Genomic DNA, 17,748 nt, shown 5'->3' with positions numbered 1-17,748 from the left:
CCCTGCATACGATCATCAAGGCTACCTGTGATCGCGGCTCCTGGTGATGGGTGCGGGCTGTATAACGATAAAGCCTGAAGCAGTGGCTCCTGTACAAGGGCAACTTGGAGCACAGGAAGTATACCAAGCAGGCAGTGGACTCAAGAGCTATTGATTACTACATATTCAACACAGTATTTAGATGTGCAAATTTTGAAATGGCAAATTATCTCATTGATCATCTGAAAACAGGCAATGACTTCAACGAAATTGATCATCCACAAGTAAAGCGTAGTCGAAGTGGTGGCCAGCCTGGTAATATTCCGTCATCTCACAGACCCGAGAAAAGACATACCCGGGCGGAATCATTTCCTCGCCCCCAATTCCGCCAACCCATTCATTCCGTCTCTCGAATGCAGAACATCCCATCCTGCATGCACGCCTCCTGTCAGTTACACTGCAGTTGACATACATGTAATTCAATCCATGTACAGAATGCCCAGTAACAACTTCACATCACTCCTAAACCCTCAAGTAGAATCCCATAGCACAAATCCACTCTCCCCACCAATATCCGTAACTACCTTAGATCCGAGGGAAACTAACCTCCCCCATCCGAACATCCGTCGGAAGCCGACACGAAGATCCATACACTCATTCCCAGCAATCAATCAATCAATCCATTCTATTCTCTACGACGAACCTTCCTACTACCGAGAGCAAGAGCAGAACAGAATACTAGTTTTCTTTTTACCCCGCAGTAACCCCCCCATTATCGGATATATCCCATACTACCAGTATAAATACCCCTCCATCTCCCTTTCCCCTGTTCCCCTCCATCCCACACCAACACCTCCCTCACACACACATTACTACAGACCCTGATAAAAGAAATACTCAGTGTTCCCCCTCCGAAGAACCTTCACCACATTCACCCGCAAAATGGCCCCTATTGAACGTATCACCCTCTTCAAGATCCCCAATGACGCGGACCGCGATCGCGTCCTAGAGCAGTATAAGGTTCTGGCTAAGACGGCTGTTAAAGTATACCTCTCCTTCCCTTCTTTCCCTATGTGTGTATATATATGCAAACAGTGACTTATGGTATACTATCTACAGGACGGAAAACCCTACATCCTCAGCTCGGCCGCGGGAGCCTCCATCCCCGATGAGCGCAACCAGGGCTGGAATCTGTCTGTGAAGACGACGTTCGCGTCCCTGGAGGATATGGTCTACTATGATGAGCAGTGTGAGGCGCATAAGGCGTTGAAGGCGGTTGTGGGACCTGTTCGGACGGATAAGTTGACGACGTTCTTTGAGAGTGTGTTGTAGATATTTTTTTTATTTTTTCTCTTTCTTATTTCTACTGCAATGTTATGGTTTTATGGTATAGATGATAATGGTCAATGGTTTGATTCATGGTATACATCTATTGGTTTCATGCTACTACTTCACATTTAGTTCTGTTCGGCACATAAAACAATAATGTCATCATGTCACAGTGGTGAGAGGGAAAAGGGTCAGTTCGGTATGTGTCATGAGTGCCAGGTCGCTGCCGCTGCTGATAACATAAGAGAGAACAACATTGATACAATTAACAAAGATAATTTCTTCGCCTGTGGTTGCCTTGAACGTGAACATGAACAAAATTACCCAACAAGGCTGTCTCCCACGCGTGCCAACCGCTTAAATGTACAAAGAGTAACAGAGATGTAGTTAATCATGGTTGGGAACTGGACGAAGAAAAGCAAAGCAGCGAAGCCAGGCAACACCCGCTAAACTCAGGTTAGAATATATCTACATCCCGCTGCTCAATTGAGAGCCTTGCGAAGATCGCTCCATTTCTGTTTCAGGTTCTCGTGCTCATCATGAATCTGGTGCAATTGGGTCAGATGTCATTCACTTAGTCACATATTGACGAAAACTTACCTCAGCCCATTTCATCTTAGCCTCCACCAGCTCCTTCTCCATCTCGGCCATCTGTTCAACCATAGACCGGTTCTCGTTCTGGACTTCCATGTTGCGCTTCATGATGCGGTCCATCTCAGTCCGCAGCTTCTCCTCGACTTCGGCCGGTTGCTTATCCACGACGTTCTTCAACTCGGTGACCTGCATCTTCATGGCATCGTTCATGTCCGTTAATTCTTCGTTTTCCACCTTCAGGTGCACCAGCTCGGACGCAAGCTGCACGTGCTCCTTGTCTGATGCTTCGGCCTGCTCCTCTAGTAGTCGGATTCGAGCACTTTGAGTTGCAACGGTGTGCCGAAGGTTGTCTAGCTCCTGCTCACGCTCCTTCTCGGTCCGTACCATCTCCTCCCATTCCGCCGTGTACGCGCGAATCGTCTCGGGCTCCAGAGGGATGGCGCAAGCGTCCTGAACCATGATGTCGGCGCGGTAGACTTCCTTGTCCGCGGCCCCTGAGCTTCCGAAGAAACCAGACTCCAAGATAGATGACGCCGAGGGCTGCTTGTCAATGTAAACGTCAAAGAGGCGCTCCTTCAAAAAGGTTGTTAACGGTGCCATGTCCCTCATGCCCAACAGAGTGTCTGCATTCCTGCGCATGATAGCCAGGGCGAACTTCAAGATGGTATTCTCAAGGCCCTCTTCGAAGATGAGATCGTAGACGCGAAGAACCAGCTGAAGAGGGAATCGGTAGGCGAATAGCGTCAGGAACCATTGAGTGGCATACAACTGAGGGGGTACGCCCCGCCGCCGGAGGTGACAATAGAGAGCCGGCTCCACGTCCTCCAGCAGGCGTTCGAACAGATATAAGCTGCGATGGAGACCTGGCATGTCATGGATGAACAGCTCCCGCAGTCCGTACTGATTCATGAGCTTCACGAGTAGCGTGAATGCTTCAGCCTCGTCCATCTAAGAAAGTTTAGCATCAGCAATCATATTCTTGATGTTGTAGTAGATAGGTAGACCTGCTCACATTGAATAGCAATGGCATCACAATAAAGTTCATCCCCTGAGCATACCCCACGCCCTCATCATACAAAGCGTATGCCTTACAGAGCCCAAATAACCCCTCCTGATTTCCTTGCGACACGAAGTAGCGTGAATAGCTCGTGCGAGCACCAAGGTCACGACGAATAGTCTTCTCTAGCTTCAAAAGCGCGGCTGATTCCTCTTTGGCCTTCTTCTTCCGAGCCGTTTCGTTGGCAGCCTGCTCTTTGGAAAGCTTCTCGGGATCCAACTCCTGGGAAGGACTCGAGCCATTGACCGAGTGGGCCACCGACGCAGAACGCTCCGATCGAACAGATGAGCGAGATGAAGAGGCCGTTGAGTCCTTCTCTCCGTTAATGGTACCATTGGGGCTGCTCTGCTTCTCCTTGTCCGTGCCACGGGCAATGAGCTCCCGGTATACTTCCTCAAGCTCGGGGTTTCTGCTGTCGGCCAGAACCTGCCAAATAACACCACGAATAGTCTGCGGAATGCCTCGTTTGATAGCGGCATTCAGTTCATCCGAGTTTGCCCCCTTCAACGCTTGCGCACCATTGTTGACTAGTTGCTGCCAGAGCTCCCAGTCGACCGGCGCAGACGCATCAGTTGCAGAGGTTGAAATACCCGCAACAGTTCCCGGAGCAAGTTTAGGGTTGACGGTTGATGCTCCATTAGGCGGCGACGTGGCCCGGGGGGCCGCCGCAAGGCCATTCTCCCCTTCTTCCGGTATGCTGGGCGGAGGACTTCCGGCCGTGAAACTTGCACGTCCCGACGCAACGCTAGCTTCGTCATTCTCAGACGCGAGTCCTTCCTCTCGCAACCTGAGCTGTTTGAACTGGTCCTTGAGGCTGCTGCGCCTCGGCTTTCTATGGCCTAGACCATCAACATCCTCCCCCTCGTGGTGACGACCCATTTCCGGATTGCTTGCAATAGTCGATATGGATGCGGCCGTATTGCGACGTGGTTGTGCCGGAGGTGACTTGGCGTCCTTTCCGCCCGACGAGCTTCGAGACAGCCATGCAAAGGGGCTGGTAAACGATCGAGTTGGCGGAGGGGGCGGTGCAACAGGGGCTTGGTTCTTTGTGGTGGAAGCGTTGGATGATCCCTGGAGGCGCGAACTGTGGGACGACGTGGAATCTCTCGAGGATAATGGAGGAGGGGTACCGGAGTTGAGCTCCTGGCTCAACGGCTGGTTTTCAGTCGATTCATCGTCCTTGTTGCTACTGGCAAGGTTCACGTCGTCGAGAGACGTTGTTGATAACCTGTGCGCTGTCAAGAGTGGAGATTTCTGGAGTTTCTGTTTGCGAGGGGTATCCTCCGTTTCTGATTGTTTCTCCACGCTAGCATCATCTGTCTCCTCGGCCGATTCGGGGTCTTCGTGAGAAGTCGCCGGTAGCGGGGGAGCTTCCGTCAATTGAGGCGTGGCAACATTCGATCCGCTCGGGGGGCTGTCTGTCAAAGACCGTGTGGAAGAGCTTTGGGGGATGGAAACGTTCAAACTGCCATGGGTGTTCGGGGCTTCGGGCGCATCGTCAAAGGAATCCTGGTGCGAATAAGATTATGAGTCTTTCTTCGTGATCGCCAGGTTTTGGTGAGAGAAGCTTACACCTTCGTACTCTGCGCTGTTCCTAGAAGACATATTGGAACCCGACCACCTGGGAGGGTGTCCACTATGTGAAACCAGCTGGTTTCTTCGATCCAATTTCGATCAACAAGAGAGAGGCGGCAGATACGAAATTCGATATGATTGATGAAGTCCAAACAGCGATTATTCCATGATAGGGACCGAGGATGACGAAGAAAACCGGGTGTGTCGGGCGGAAGCCACAGGCTGTAGCCGAATTGTAAATTGAGAGGGAAGGGGGAGAGGTTGGATAAGATGGGATGATGGGATGGAATGGACCCAGAGCCAGCGGGTGGAATTCCGGACTTTGTACCACGGGACTGGCAGGGGGGAAAGATGCCCGCAATGGATCCAGGAGGGATGGAGAGTGGATTTATGAAGATTCCCTCCTTCGTTCTTCTCCCGTCGGCGGCAGAACACGAAGGTCAAGCAGAGAACGATGTCAAATCACCGTTGCTGAGGAAGAATGGAAGTAAGTAAGTAAAGTAGAAAGTAATCAACGGGAGATCCCCTGGCAAAAGAAAGATGGGGCTTGGCGAGACTCTCAGAACCCCGTGATTCGGATGCTGCCTTCCCCCTTAACTAAACTACTTACTCTTACTACTAAATATACTAAATAAACATCCACTGGCAGGCACCTCTTAAGTCAACCACTAGTCTGCCTACACTACGACTTAGTCCCTTAGCCAGCCGGCAATAAGGACGTATCAAGCCAGCAGTGTTGGAGCTAGTGCTGGGAAGAAGGGGGGGAAGGAGAGAGAGGAGAGTAGGAGAGAGGCTGTTCCTTATGCAAAGAAAATACCTTCACAGCCATGCTCGGTTGGAAGAGAATAAAGACGGGCTGGCTGGCGGTTCGACAGGTTACTTAGACTACACTACTGTACTTACGTCTGTACTCGCATCAATTCTGTGGTCGGGATTTATCAACAGGCGATGCGCGGGTTCCTGCTAGGTGAACCACTAAAATGATTCCGGGGCTGCATTAATTGCCCATTCTCCCGCCCGAGGGAGGCCCAGCATTGAGCATTCCCGTGGACACTTGTTATTCTGAAACTCACCAACAAAAATCCATCGCGGTGGTTGGTCCCACTATGGAGCAAGTGCTGCAGCTGCTGCCCATCATCTTTCTTCCTGTCCCAGGTCCGCCCCCTCCCATCATTGCACAAGAGGGGGAGAAAAGAAAAAAAAGCAAGGAAAAGTAAGTTGAAGATCGGAAAATCTTTTGTAAACAAAGCAAAAAAATTATTCCCCCCGCAGATGGCGTCTATAGATTACTATACATATCGCATCGGCAAGGGATGACCTGACCATGACCGGCTCAGCGGCTGAGGGAGTGTTCAAAATCCAGCCACCGTTGGAGTCGCAGCGGGTCCAGCTTCTTCAATTCCGACAGCCAATCCTGCACCTTCTTTTTCTCCTCTCCACTGGGCGCTCTTCCCTCCACCTTCCACGCCAACATCGTACAATCAATCAATGCTTGGTAAATATACTTGCAATCCTCGGCCCCATCCAACATATCTTGAATCTCGTCGATTTCCTGTCGGAGATAATCAAGGCGTTCGCTATCACTCAAATGCGGTGCCAGCGTCTGATCCGCCACAGATGGATCAAAGACGCACATTAGGTTCTGATGATAGAACCATAATGACTGGTCATACGGGTCACACAAGGCACGATGGATCAGGTCCAATTCTTCCAGTATGATATGTCAACACACATACTTGTACGCTGTCTCCAGGCCACGCAAATGACAAAGGGGATGACGTACCATTGTCAAGCATCGCTTTGCGCTCCGCGTCGCTAGCGGATTTCTCGTTCAACATGCGCTGGATGAGTTTCGTACGATAATGCCAGGCCGAGAAGTTCGAGAGGTTAGCCCCAATCATCTTCTTTGCATATTCGTACTCTGTCTGCGTCATCTGTTGCCCTTCCTGCTCCTCCGATTTGAGCTCTCGCAGCGTCTCTACGACAAAGCGTCTGTAACCCCAACCGTGGAAGTTTCTGCTATCAAGGGTAAGCATCTTCCCTACCAGCCCCAGTTCCTCCTGCCAGAATTTTTGCGCAGCAGGTACTGGAAGCAAACGCTTGGCTTCATCCAAGAGCCAAGTACGGTAGTTCCATATCCAGTAGCATTTGGGAAAGCTACGTAGGAGGGGGACCGTGAATAGTAGGTCATTCTTGATTAGTGTCGCAATCTGCTCAGCAGCTGCTTCGTTTGAGTCAGCTGAAGCTGCTCGTGAAAATTCGTTGCGCAAAACCTGGCGCCGATAGTTCCAAACGGTATAGTACTCCGGATTGCTGGTCAGTAGTTCGGCTATTTTCTCTAGAGTCTCTGGCGTATATTGTTGTTCCGCGATCTATTCGATCTCTATCAGCTAGCGCTGGTGATAGGTTGCTTCTTGCATATGGTCTACCTTCTCGCGGACCGACTGATCAAGTTGGCGGTACTTCTCGATTTTCTGAAGCTCTTTCTGCCGACCTTCTTCGGTCTGCTCGCCTTGGAGCGAGTAGCGGGGAATACCATGCTGCCCGGCGGTTAGCGAGGGGTGTGCGGTGCCTTAGGGAAAGGTGTCATTACGGCTGCCATGCCGAAGGATGCTTCTCTCTAAATATGCGCGTGTAATGAGGTGGACAGTGGACAATGTATAGTGGGCGGAACTGGCAGAGTCAGGAGAGGAGGCCGCACTTTATCGATAAGAATACTTGAAGGAGTCGATGCGGTTGCCTGAATGGGCGATGTCGCAGCCACCTTCCCGATCCAGTTCCAGTCACGTGCCCTGTATACATCGACCGGTCTTCACGAGGTTGTCCATCACACAATTTCTTAAGATCTTGTTCCAAAAGAGTTATCTGCCATGCCATCGGCTATAGCTATATTTGTACAGCATGGCAGTCTGTCTATAAGGTCTCTTCATTCTATCTTTCTTTCTTTCCACAACACACCCAACTTTTATTCTGGCATACACATAACGCATTTGAGCATTGAGATACCGAGTTGTGACTGGGTCCAGGACCCAGTAGGGCAATGAATGACTCTACAATCCACTCAATGGAAAGCTCTATCTTAACAGATGAGAAGGATGATTTTCCAGAGCCGCGACCCTTTGATTTAACGGCCCGGAAACGCAACGCGGCGACATCCACTTGTCTTGATGCTCACACTCCACCGCAACTAGCGCCTATCACTCATTCTAAACTTAACTTAAACACTCCTTTAACAAGAAAGTCGAAGGGCAAGAGCAAGTCTATTGAGGAACGCTCCCAGTCTTCGCACAGGGTAGCTAGAAGTTTTGAATCTCGCAGTGATGTTACTCATACTTCGACAAAGAAACACCGCAGCCTCAGGTCCCCAGGGCCAGTCAGGAAAGGCCACAATAAGATCAGGAAGCCTATCGCTCTTGACACGCTTGAAATTGACCGGAAAGGCCCCACGCTGCCAGACAGATTCATTCCCAGACGAGAGAATAGCATTACTCCATCAACACCCTTCCGGGTAGGGAAGAGCGCCCGAGAACTTTCTCCGGAGGAGAGGCTCCTACGACAACGTTTACCAAAAGAGGACCCTTTCCTGCCCACTCGCTCTGGAAGACCTATCAGCACACCAAGGATACCATCTGACCGTATTTGCAGTACTCACTATGGTCCTCATCTCGTCATCGACCCGGCCGTTCCGAGTAATGATTTCGCCCGTGGTTCCAGGGACTTTTCTAGACAAGTCAGCAATGGGGCTGTCTGGAACGTGGGAGGAACATCAGCTGCACTGGGTCGACGATCTATGGCGACTCCTAATGGCTCGGGTGGGCAGATTGCCAGTGGAACGACTGCCCCGATGTTTGCTGCCAGATTCCTGCCCCATGTTGCGTCGACAGAGGAGCGTGAGAAACACAAGTCCAGAGTGGCTCTTGCCTTGGATATTGACCCAGCAAGGAGACTCCTGAAGAACTGCAAGCCTTGGCCTTTGCTTGAGTCCTTACCTAGCCCGTCATCTCCAGACTTTGAGAAATATTCTCCGTTTGTTTGGAAGGATAATGCCTGGAGGCGGGCAGAGAAGTACCAGTGTAAGTGACTGCTTCTGGTTATGAAATATGACTGTGGCAACTGTGATTATCTGTTTCTTTGATATGCATGTGGAGAGGTCCTTTGCCTTCAACCCAGGAGATCTATGATAGCATGTCTTTGCCACATAACCCATCGTTTATTCAGTAAGGCCGCCGTCTAGCAGCATTCTCCTTTCATGTATTTATCGTCATATTGGCTAGCAGTATACGCCAACTAACTTTCGGACTTAACTCATAGGGACTGTTGCAAAGGAGGGTGAAAGGGTGGTCCCGAACCGCCCTTTTCGCATCCTGGATGCTCCTCTCCTCCGAGACGATTTTTATTGTTCGACATTAGCATACTCATCCACGTCCGGCATACTTGCTGTCGGCCTCGGCCATCGAGTCTATCTATGGTCTGAGCATCTGGGTGTGCAGCATCCGCCACTCAGTGATCAACACCCCTCAAACTATGTGACATCACTTGCGTTCTCCTCTGAGAACGGTGCAAAAAGCATTCTAGCCGTTGGGAGACAGTCGGGTATGTTATCGCTTTGGAGTACATTCGATTCTGATGTCCGTTTCGAGATAAGCCATCCGGATTCTATAACTTGTCTGGCATTTCGGCCAACAAAATCCCGGAGGTTATCCGAAAGACTCCGCCACCTTGAAGTCGATGTCGAGGAACTCGCTGTAGGTGACGATCTTGGGAACATCTGGTACTACTCCGTAGAATGGCCCGATAGTGAAGAATGGGTTGAGTACGACTTCAATGGATCCATGACTCTGATTGCTAAGATTTCGGCGCACACGCAGCAGATCTGCGGCATTACTTGGTCCCCGGAAGGCACCTATCTTGCAACGGGAGGGAATGACAACTGCTGCTTGCTCTTCGACCTCCATGATATTCTTCCTCCGCGGGAGCACAAGCCTTCGTCTCAGGGTCGCACACCACATCAGTCGCGTCAGTCAGAAGGCACGGAGTGTACAGGCACGTTTACTTGCTTTGCTGCGAGTGCTAACAAACGGCTTTTTCGACGGCGCAGTCTTATTAGCCACCTCCTTCCGCCCTGGGCCTTTTCCAGCGCAAAGCCACTGTATTTTTCTCTCCTCAACCATACTGGGTCGTTGATCTCCGGCGGTGATCGAACCGTCCTGGTGCCGTCTAACCGCCAAAGGCATCGGCTGGTGCATGGCGCCGCAGTCAAGGCTATCGCGTTTGCCCCTTGGCAACCGTCTCTTTTGGCTACTGGGGGCGGGTCAAACGACCGAGCCATACATTTCTACCATGCCCCGACGGGCGCCTGTCTGGCCACGATCAACGTGTATGCCCAGGTGACAAGCTTGGTCTGGAGTCGTACCCGACGGGAAATTGTTGCTACATTCGGATTCGCACAGCCCGAACATCCGTTCCGCATTGCAGTGTTCGCCTGGCCGAGCTGTGAGCAGATCGCTGCGATACCTTGGGGGCCGCATGGAAGTAGTTGGGACAGCCCTGAAAGCGATATGATTGATTGTGGGCGTGCACTCTGCGCTGTGAGTTATCCCGGCCGTCCTCGCGACTGCGACAACCACAAACCGGATCAGGAAAGCCGCTCCTCTACATCGATGGTGATGCACGACCGGCTAGCTGGACCAAGTCGGAGTGAGCCCAGCCGACGGAGCATGGTTCGGGAAGTTGTACGACCTCGCGCCAAAGAGGGGGGTCTCTGGTGTTCGCGCACGGTGCAAGAAGGTTGTATCATCGTGGCTTCTAGCGACCAAAGTGTCAAATTTCATGAAGTATGGAGCGGTCCCAAGCGAGGCGCGGCAGTTGTGGCCGGACCTCTCGGAGGCAGTGGTATTCTCGAGGGGCTCGAAGGACTGGAGGTTCTCGGGGACGAAATCATCCGTTAATGAACATTACAGATTCGCACATATCATTATGATTATTGATTAGAAAGGGTTTGGCTATCACTATTACCCGAGGGGGCAGGTGTACCTAAATACTTAGTTGCATTGTTAGATTGCGGCAATAGACCGTCGCTGGTCGATTGAACCTAGAAAACTGGACCGGTGCGCAGATCATACTTGATTCAGGGTTCGTGCATTCTATAGTGCCTCTAAGTTGATTCAAGCTTCGATCGCCAGATCGTGCTCAAAGCTGAAGAAGTTCCCACATCCGAAGAGTTGAACTGGGCTGCAGATAAATAATGAGCAATAAATAAGTTGCTCTGCTCCCTTCCCAGCATACCAACCTCTCTCCCTACCCCAAAATAACAATTATACCCAGTACTCCTGCATATAAAACCAATTAATTACCCCATTAACAACCATATCCCATCCAATAAACCATAACCCATCAAAACATCATCCACCATGCCTCTCCTGCACACCCTCCTAACCACCTTCCTGGCTGCTGCTGCTGCATCCACCACCACCGCCCTCGCAGCATCAACCACCACCACCACCTTCCCCAGCACCCTCAACATCACCACACTAACCGCACACAACAACCAATCCGTCCTCGAATGCTGGGCCCTCGACCCAGGCTACTCCACCTCCGCCCAAGCCGGTGTCTCCGGCACCGCCATGCTCAATCTCGGCTCCGTCACCAACAACGCAACTAACCTTCTCATCCCCGGTGAATATGATGGTGGCCGCCATAATGCGCCCACGAACCAGTATGCCTTACCCCCCGTCCCTTTTTCCAACCATAAATTCTAGAATTATATACATAAATGTGCATATTATGTATATAAAATATACTAATAAATAAATAAAATAATAAATAGATGGGTCATCTTCCTCTCCGGCGTGGCGCACATCACTCTCCCGAACTCAACAGACGATGCGTGGATAGTCGGGGGGAAGAACGGGGCGATTTTGGCCCTGGACACTGCGGAGGTTAGTGCTTTGGGGCATTATACTACTTATCCGACGGAGGAGAGTACCGTCGCGTTGGAGATTGCGTTGGAGGAGATTCCTGGGCATAGGGTTTTGCATTCGGGGGCTTGTGGGGTGGGGGAGTTGTTGTAATTTCTTGTTGTTTTGATTTGTAGGGGTTATTTGATGGTAGTGGATAGATACTAGATAGATGGTATGGTATGTTTGTTTGTGCTGGGTTATGTAGGATAATTGTTGTGGGGATGGGGTGGTGATTTGTGTTGTTGTATATAGTTGTTACTAGTATCACGCACGGTAACTATATAGAACCGTAGGTAACTTTATGAAAATGTCAAATGTCTTTGGATTGTCCTCTTCACGCTCCCTCCTGGACCACTATGATGGGCGGTATCTGGGTAATACTAGTATATGTAATCGAGTTTATATACTGTTTGCTACTAGCAATTACTGCACTACACCAATGGAATCAAATGAATCATAATATATATTCATAGTACTCCGCTCCTTAGCCCCTCCCCTTCCAAAGTCTAACAATGATGCATGTTATAATGAAACAAGAAGATGATAAGATAGATATAACCAAACAAACATAGACAAAAATATGAAAAATCCTTTGGGCCTTGTTCCTTGTCCTTTCTCTGACTTTTGGTGGGAGGATAGTAGTGGTAGTGGTAGTGGTTGTGGTAAAAAGAAATAGTAGTATAAATCAAGACCATCATCCGGGGACACACAGTGCTGATGAACAGGGTATAAGATCTACAGGGGAGGTCGAGGAATTCGGGTTCTCATCAATCAATCAATCAATCGACGATTGCATCTATTTTCTGCCCTTGTTCTTCCCCTTTCCTCGGCCTCCGCCGCTCAGTCGGGCCTTCTTGGACGGTGGCGGCTTCGAGGTCGACAGTGTTTGCTCGTCCTCCGACTCGTCTTCCGTGTCCGCAATGAAGTCTACCATCGATCCGACACTCTCTGCGTCCTCGTCGTCCTCGTCTTCATCTTCCTCTAGGGACTCCTCGGCGTCGGAGGATCCGGCGGACTCTTCCGCCTCCACATCAAGGATGTTCTCGTCCTCTTCTTCTTCCTCTTCGCTACCATCGTCTTCCTCGTCCTCGGACTCGTCGCCGGTCTGGACACCGTTCATCATAGACTCCTCTTCGTCGAAGGCCTGGTCGCGTATCGACTTCCGCGGGGTGGCCATGTTCTTGGCGTCGACGTCGCTGTCCTCGTCCTCGTCCTCTTCCTGACCCTCCACGTAGATGATGTTTTCTTCATCTTCGCTCTCCATGGCCTCTTCACCGCTACGGATCGACCGACGCAGGCCAAGCTGTGCGTCCAACATGTCCAGCTTGCCCTTGAGCAAAAGCAGAGAAGGAAGGCTGGAGGAGCGCTGCTCCATGACCTTGAAGAGGGTGGACATCCGCTTCAGAAGCTCGGGCTTGCCGGCGAGAGCACCGCCGTGGGCGACACAAGTCCATTGCACCCACACGAGTAGGTGGCCATAGCGACCCGGCCGAGTGGAGAGGCGCTCTGCGAGTTTCTGGAGTAGGGTCGCTGCGAGAGAGGAATCGAGACGCTGGATAGTGGTGCGGATGATGGAAAGTTCGCCAGTGTGGAAGCAGGACTCGAGCATGGCGTTGTCGTTGGTTTTAAGGGACTGGGTGAGAACGGTGGAAAGGGACACTCCCGTGGGAATCTGCTGCACGGCTGCGCTGGGCTTGCCTGGAACAAGCGATCCCATATGAACGTCGTCCTCAAGCTCAGCCTCCACGTCGACCTCCTGGTTAGCGCGCATGAGCTCTCCGAAAGACGGCTCGCCTGTCTCATCTTCTTCTTCCTCCTCCGAGCCAGATTCCTGTGCATTGCCCATCTCGACATCGCTGTCCGCGTCAGTCTTCTTCTGCAACTGCTTGGACTCGTTCTTTTGCTTGGGTTCCGCCTCCTCGTCGTCCGACTCCTCGTCGCTGCCAGCTACAGAAGCAGCATCCTTGGAATCTTGCATCTCGATATCGTCTTCAATAACATTTCCCTGTTCCACAACTGCCTTGGACTCGTCGACTTGGTTCTCGTTAGCGGCTCTCGTTCCGTTCGTCGTGACCGATCCCAGAACCGAACCAGACTTGGACTTGGCGATATGCTTGGTGCCCGTAAAAAGCAAGTCGTCCGTCTCTTCGTTGAGCCACTTGATCCGCTCGAAAACCGGAACCACGCCGCCCTCGGCCCAAGCGACAACCAAATCCGGACCTTCGAACGAAGCGGCCACCATGGAAACCAGGGCATTGGACGTTGCGGACACAGTCACCTTGATCTGAGAATCAGCTCTCCGGATAGCCTGCTTCGATCTGGCTTTGAGGCTAGCGGCGCCCTTAGCAGTAGACTGATCGTTCGGCAGCACGAATGGCCGAGTGAAGAGTTCGATGGTGCCATCCTCGGTGACCGCAGCGATGACCTGCTTCTCTGCCGGCAGAGTAGAACCCTTGCGTTCCGCACCGGTGTACAGAGACACTGATGATACACCATTCTCGGCCACGAGGTTCAGGGCAAGCTTTCTTTTCTCAACATCGAAAACAGTGATGTAACGGTCGCCATCGGCAGCGAGGAAGAGTCCAGAAGCGGCAGAATCCGTAGAAGAAGGAATGATGTTCCTGATCGGGTTCCGCATCGCATCGAAGGTGACTGGGGCTTCATCTTTTTCTACGCTAACGACGTACGGGGTCTGAGAGGCGCAGATGACAGGTGGGTTCGAGGGAAGCGGGCGCGCCAGTGTGCTGAGGGCCGATGTGCTGGGAACATGGATTGTCCTAGATAACAGTTAGGTATAAGGCCGGGCTGTACCAAAGTTGCTGGGGAAAGAGCTACCTGGTCGTCTTCCCGGTGAACAGATCCCACTGCACAAGCTTATTATCACCGCCGATACTCCAGCCCTCCTGTCCAGGTCGGCTGGAGGTAAACTTGAAGTCTCTGATACCTTTCTCATGTCCGTTTGCAAGCGTTCCGACAATCTTGTCCTCCACGGGCGAGTACATGCGGATTTCGGAGGCACTGGTACCAATGGCAACAACTACGTCTCCCTGGTCGAACCCGTTGCCATTGACGTCGGAAGGTCTCTTTCTCTTCTTCTTGGACTGCTGATCGCGATCTTTCTTGGTGCTGGAGTAGTAACCCCAGTCTAGGGAAGTGACCGTCTCCTTAGGACCCAAGACATGCTCGCATTGTAACCGTCCGGTGTTCGTATCGTGGATGCGGAGATGCTGAGCATCGAGGCCTTGGATGACTGATGCAAAAAGCGCCAATTGGTATTCCGACGGGGCAAACGAAGCCTTCAGTATCGAAGACTTATTTCCGGTATATGTGAGGCCGGATGCCGCGGGCGACGCAGCGGAGGAAGTTTTCGTCGCGGGCGGGCGAGACGCTTTCTTGCCCATTTTGAACTGGCTGGCTGTATAGGCGGATGGGAGCAGATGCAAGAGAACGTGTCGCAAAACAAGCACGCAAAGGTAGCAAGAATCCTAGACCCGCTGCGGATAAAGAAGAGAACCTCTTGTGCTGAAAGCCAGTTGAGCTGCAAACCGTCGGCGTCGCTGGGCCGTTGATGCTGGAGGAAAAAAAAGTTCTGTAGAGATGCGCTTGGCCCGTTGCGGTCTAGTCGCCTGTGAACCTTAGTTCCGCTCCGGGCGTCTTATCTAATCCTCCGCGCGGGTTGCAGCACATAGTCAATAACTAAGCAGCCAGCGGCTGTCTCCCCTCTCAAAGGGCACAGAACTCTCTCCTCTTCCTTCGACGTCGATCCAACAGCGCCCTCTTTAGTCTCCCAATGCGACGATTTTCTTCACCTGTCTGTCTGTCTGTCTGTCTGACTGACTTGTTCTCCTCTGCTCACATACTACTCATACTTCACATGAATCAATGTTCCCTGCAGAGTGCTTCAAGTCCATTTGCTAGAATGGCTCTGTTCACCATAAGATTCACAGACGCCCGCTGGACAATATTCAGAAAGCTTGACCCCGCGTCCTCTTCTACAGTCAACTAACCACTGCTACAATTTTCTTTTGATTCCCAATCTCACTCGCTCCACATACAGCTTCTTTGGGTGGTGACAATGGGTTTGTCAAGCTTTTCTTTTCACACCAATTCCTCTTTCACATGATCACGCTCGCAACTATAATCTCATTCTTTGATGACTCTTTCCATGGATCCATCCAGCTTATCCCTCACAGAGGGGGGTTGGCACTCGGGTGCACTGGACCTTGTTAACTATACGAAGAATGACTCACACTTCATCTGGACATATCTTGCTACCTATGCAGGTATCCACGTCTTGATCCACAAAAAGTTAGGGGCTCTGGCTGAGACAAGACATATCCGAGATGATGGAGCACACATGGGGTAGTTTCTGATCGAGACCAACAGAACAAGGAGTGGCAGCAGGCGCCACCGTTACTCTACGGCTGCCTAGACGAGTCATCCAGTCAACCCAGCAATATTGTGAGCAAGGTAACTCATCAAACGCCAGTTGGAAATGCCGCAGCCACAGCAGCCGCCACTTTTACAGCTCTTATACGTGATACCTTTCACCGGTATGCGGGCCAGCTCGCGAAATGGTGTTGTCATTCGGAATCGGAATCGGAGCTTTGGCCCGGAGTGGTTGGTTACATCAGCAGGCACACCCAGCCTAGTCCGGATCCGATGCAAGGGAGGGTTCAGGGCCTAACCCTGGGGTTTCATCAGGTCTGGTGACCTCCACAGCCTGGCTCGGCGTCCAGCTCAACAGGCTTCACCCCGATACATGATGCACTTCTTATACCGCTTGAATGCCTGACAGATTTTTGGGTATGTCATATCTGACCTAACTCACCTTCAGTATCATCACGATGCATCTCGTCGATAAAATGGGATGATGGGGTTCTGTGCCGATCGTTATTCCTTCAAGGTTTGGAAGGTGTGGAATGCCTGGTTACATTTTCACCTGATGTTGTTGTCTTCACCACCACCTGAAGACTTTTTTTTTTTTTTTGCTCACACCTCTCTTGTTGTTTTCGATGTTTCCGACAAAGGGAACTTTTGGTACCCGGAACCTGGGTCCACCGTCCAGGGTTGGTTACAACCAATAACAACTCGTATCTCGTAGAACGCGTCATCCCTGGACCAATCAGCGGCTGCGGAATGGCTTGAACTAGAATAATTGGGACTAGCGTGGCCGATGGAGTTAGCGGCAGAGGACGGACGGGCGCAACGCAACCGTTCGTACTTAAGGATTCTAGCACCCCCTCCGACTTTCTCAGTCTCTGTTTCTGGAGCTGAGCTGAGAGCTGCTGCGCGCCGGTCACGCTTTCCTTATTACCCTGCCATTCACGCCCGCCCCCCGACCGCCCTTTGTGTCCTCGGCTGCCCCTGGACTGCGCTCCATCTCTCCTTCCTTCATAAACACGCTATTCACGCGTCATTCGCGTCGCGCGCTTGCTCGATCCCAGCCACAGCTACTGCAGCTGCTTATTTGGGTTCCATTTTTTATTTTTGGCCCGCCCCTTTCCCCTTTTTTTTTCTTCTAATATTATTAGCAACGACTCCATCGCGTTGCCGACAACACGGACTTTACTTCACTGTACCTTCCTCATCGCTTCTCCCACAGCCCCCTTTCAGTTCTTACTTCCAGGCATCAACACCTGGTTCTGGCCTCAGGCAGCAATCGCGGCTTGGCACGTGCAGATTGTGGATTGACGAGCATTTGAGCTCCAACTGACATTCTCCTTATCTCGTCTTCTCTCACCTGCAACTTTCCCCCTAGTCCCTTTCTTTTCATTGAATTCCGTCTGTTTCCATCTTCGGTCTGGCGACCCTTTTGCCTCCCGCTTAGTCACCGGTACTTGCCGCACCACGTGACTGCAGGCTATCTTCCGCCCGCCGCCCTCTTGGCAATATAAATATTCCTCCTTCCTGTCGCATTCTCCACCCCCCTCCGGCCCGCGCTAATCTTCCATCCTTTCTTGTATCTCTTGCAACTTCCGTGGCGTCGCATACCATCTGTGGCCCGCGCAAGACACCCGTCTGCCCTTGTGTGTCTTCTGTCATCTAATCAGCTGTTGTCGCTCGCCGATTACCGAAAATCCATACATTAGTCTGTGTTAGCGCAGAGAGAGTACCTATTCAGTTGATTTGTGTTACTGCCGCTCCCTAAACTTTCCGATTCCAGTGACCAGCTCCTGCGACCAGAATCGCTGCCTGTTAGATTCTTTTGTACCCCCGGTCCCGTCGGAGGACATAATCGAAAATTCAGCGACC

At 51.4% G+C, this 17,748-nt stretch overlaps 7 protein-coding genes across 7 annotated transcripts; 4 read left to right on the top strand and 3 right to left on the bottom strand.

Annotated features, from left to right (window-relative positions):
- Window positions 1–704: 704 nt before the first annotated feature.
- BO88DRAFT_401100 (Dabb family protein) lies at window positions 705–1,547 on the top strand. Its single transcript, XM_025705755.1, has 2 exons — window positions 705–1,023; window positions 1,099–1,547. Exons 1-2 carry the CDS (start codon window positions 922–924, stop codon window positions 1,309–1,311), a joined length of 315 nt encoding a protein of 104 aa, XP_025567277.1. The 5' UTR covers window positions 705–921; the 3' UTR covers window positions 1,312–1,547.
- BO88DRAFT_401099 (putative GTPase activating protein (Gyp5)) lies at window positions 1,382–5,011 on the bottom strand. The gene is made up of 4 exons (XM_025705754.1): window positions 4,532–5,011; window positions 2,915–4,468; window positions 1,909–2,850; window positions 1,382–1,853 (listed from the first exon to the last, which is right to left on the bottom strand). Exons 1-4 carry the CDS (start codon window positions 4,562–4,564, stop codon window positions 1,791–1,793), a joined length of 2,592 nt encoding a protein of 863 aa, XP_025567276.1. The 5' UTR covers window positions 4,565–5,011; the 3' UTR covers window positions 1,382–1,790.
- An 848-nt stretch (window positions 5,012–5,859) lies between these two features.
- Window positions 5,860–7,249, bottom strand: BO88DRAFT_401097 (Rab geranylgeranyltransferase BET4). The gene is made up of 4 exons (XM_025705753.1): window positions 7,128–7,249; window positions 6,964–7,074; window positions 6,318–6,906; window positions 5,860–6,241 (listed from the first exon to the last, which is right to left on the bottom strand). The coding sequence occupies exons 1-4, from the start codon at window positions 7,134–7,136 to the stop codon at window positions 5,868–5,870; spliced, it is 1,083 nt and encodes a 360-aa protein (XP_025567275.1). The 5' UTR covers window positions 7,137–7,249; the 3' UTR covers window positions 5,860–5,867.
- Window positions 7,250–7,574: 325 nt separating this feature from the next.
- On the top strand, window positions 7,575–10,482 carry BO88DRAFT_379953 (WD40 repeat domain-containing protein; the record flags this gene model as incomplete). The annotated part of the gene is made up of 2 exons (XM_025704507.1): window positions 7,575–8,607; window positions 8,846–10,482. The coding sequence occupies 2 exons, from the start codon at window positions 7,575–7,577 to the stop codon at window positions 10,480–10,482; spliced, it is 2,670 nt and encodes an 889-aa protein (XP_025567274.1).
- A 462-nt stretch (window positions 10,483–10,944) lies between these two features.
- BO88DRAFT_449351 (uncharacterized protein) lies at window positions 10,945–11,604 on the top strand (the record flags this gene model as incomplete). The annotated part of the gene is made up of 2 exons (XM_025710491.1): window positions 10,945–11,249; window positions 11,361–11,604. 2 exons carry the CDS (start codon window positions 10,945–10,947, stop codon window positions 11,602–11,604), a joined length of 549 nt encoding a protein of 182 aa, XP_025567273.1.
- A 334-nt stretch (window positions 11,605–11,938) lies between these two features.
- On the bottom strand, window positions 11,939–15,036 carry BO88DRAFT_401096 (WD40 repeat and Utp12 domain-containing protein). The gene is made up of 2 exons (XM_025705752.1): window positions 14,329–15,036; window positions 11,939–14,270 (listed from the first exon to the last, which is right to left on the bottom strand). Exons 1-2 carry the CDS (start codon window positions 14,892–14,894, stop codon window positions 12,290–12,292), a joined length of 2,547 nt encoding a protein of 848 aa, XP_025567272.1. The 5' UTR covers window positions 14,895–15,036; the 3' UTR covers window positions 11,939–12,289.
- Window positions 15,037–16,424: 1,388 nt separating this feature from the next.
- Window positions 16,425–17,264, top strand: BO88DRAFT_97420 (uncharacterized protein). The gene has a single exon (XM_025713297.1). The coding sequence runs from the start codon at window positions 16,670–16,672 to the stop codon at window positions 17,207–17,209; it is 540 nt and encodes a 179-aa protein (XP_025567271.1). The 5' UTR covers window positions 16,425–16,669; the 3' UTR covers window positions 17,210–17,264.
- Window positions 17,265–17,748: the final 484 nt, after the last annotated feature.

This window comes from Aspergillus vadensis (genome assembly GCF_003184925.1).
Source record: "Aspergillus vadensis CBS 113365 unplaced genomic scaffold BO88scaffold_2, whole genome shotgun sequence".
NCBI classification, from domain to species: domain Eukaryota; kingdom Fungi; phylum Ascomycota; class Eurotiomycetes; order Eurotiales; family Aspergillaceae; genus Aspergillus; species Aspergillus vadensis.
This window is presented reverse-complemented; position numbering and strand designations above follow the sequence as displayed.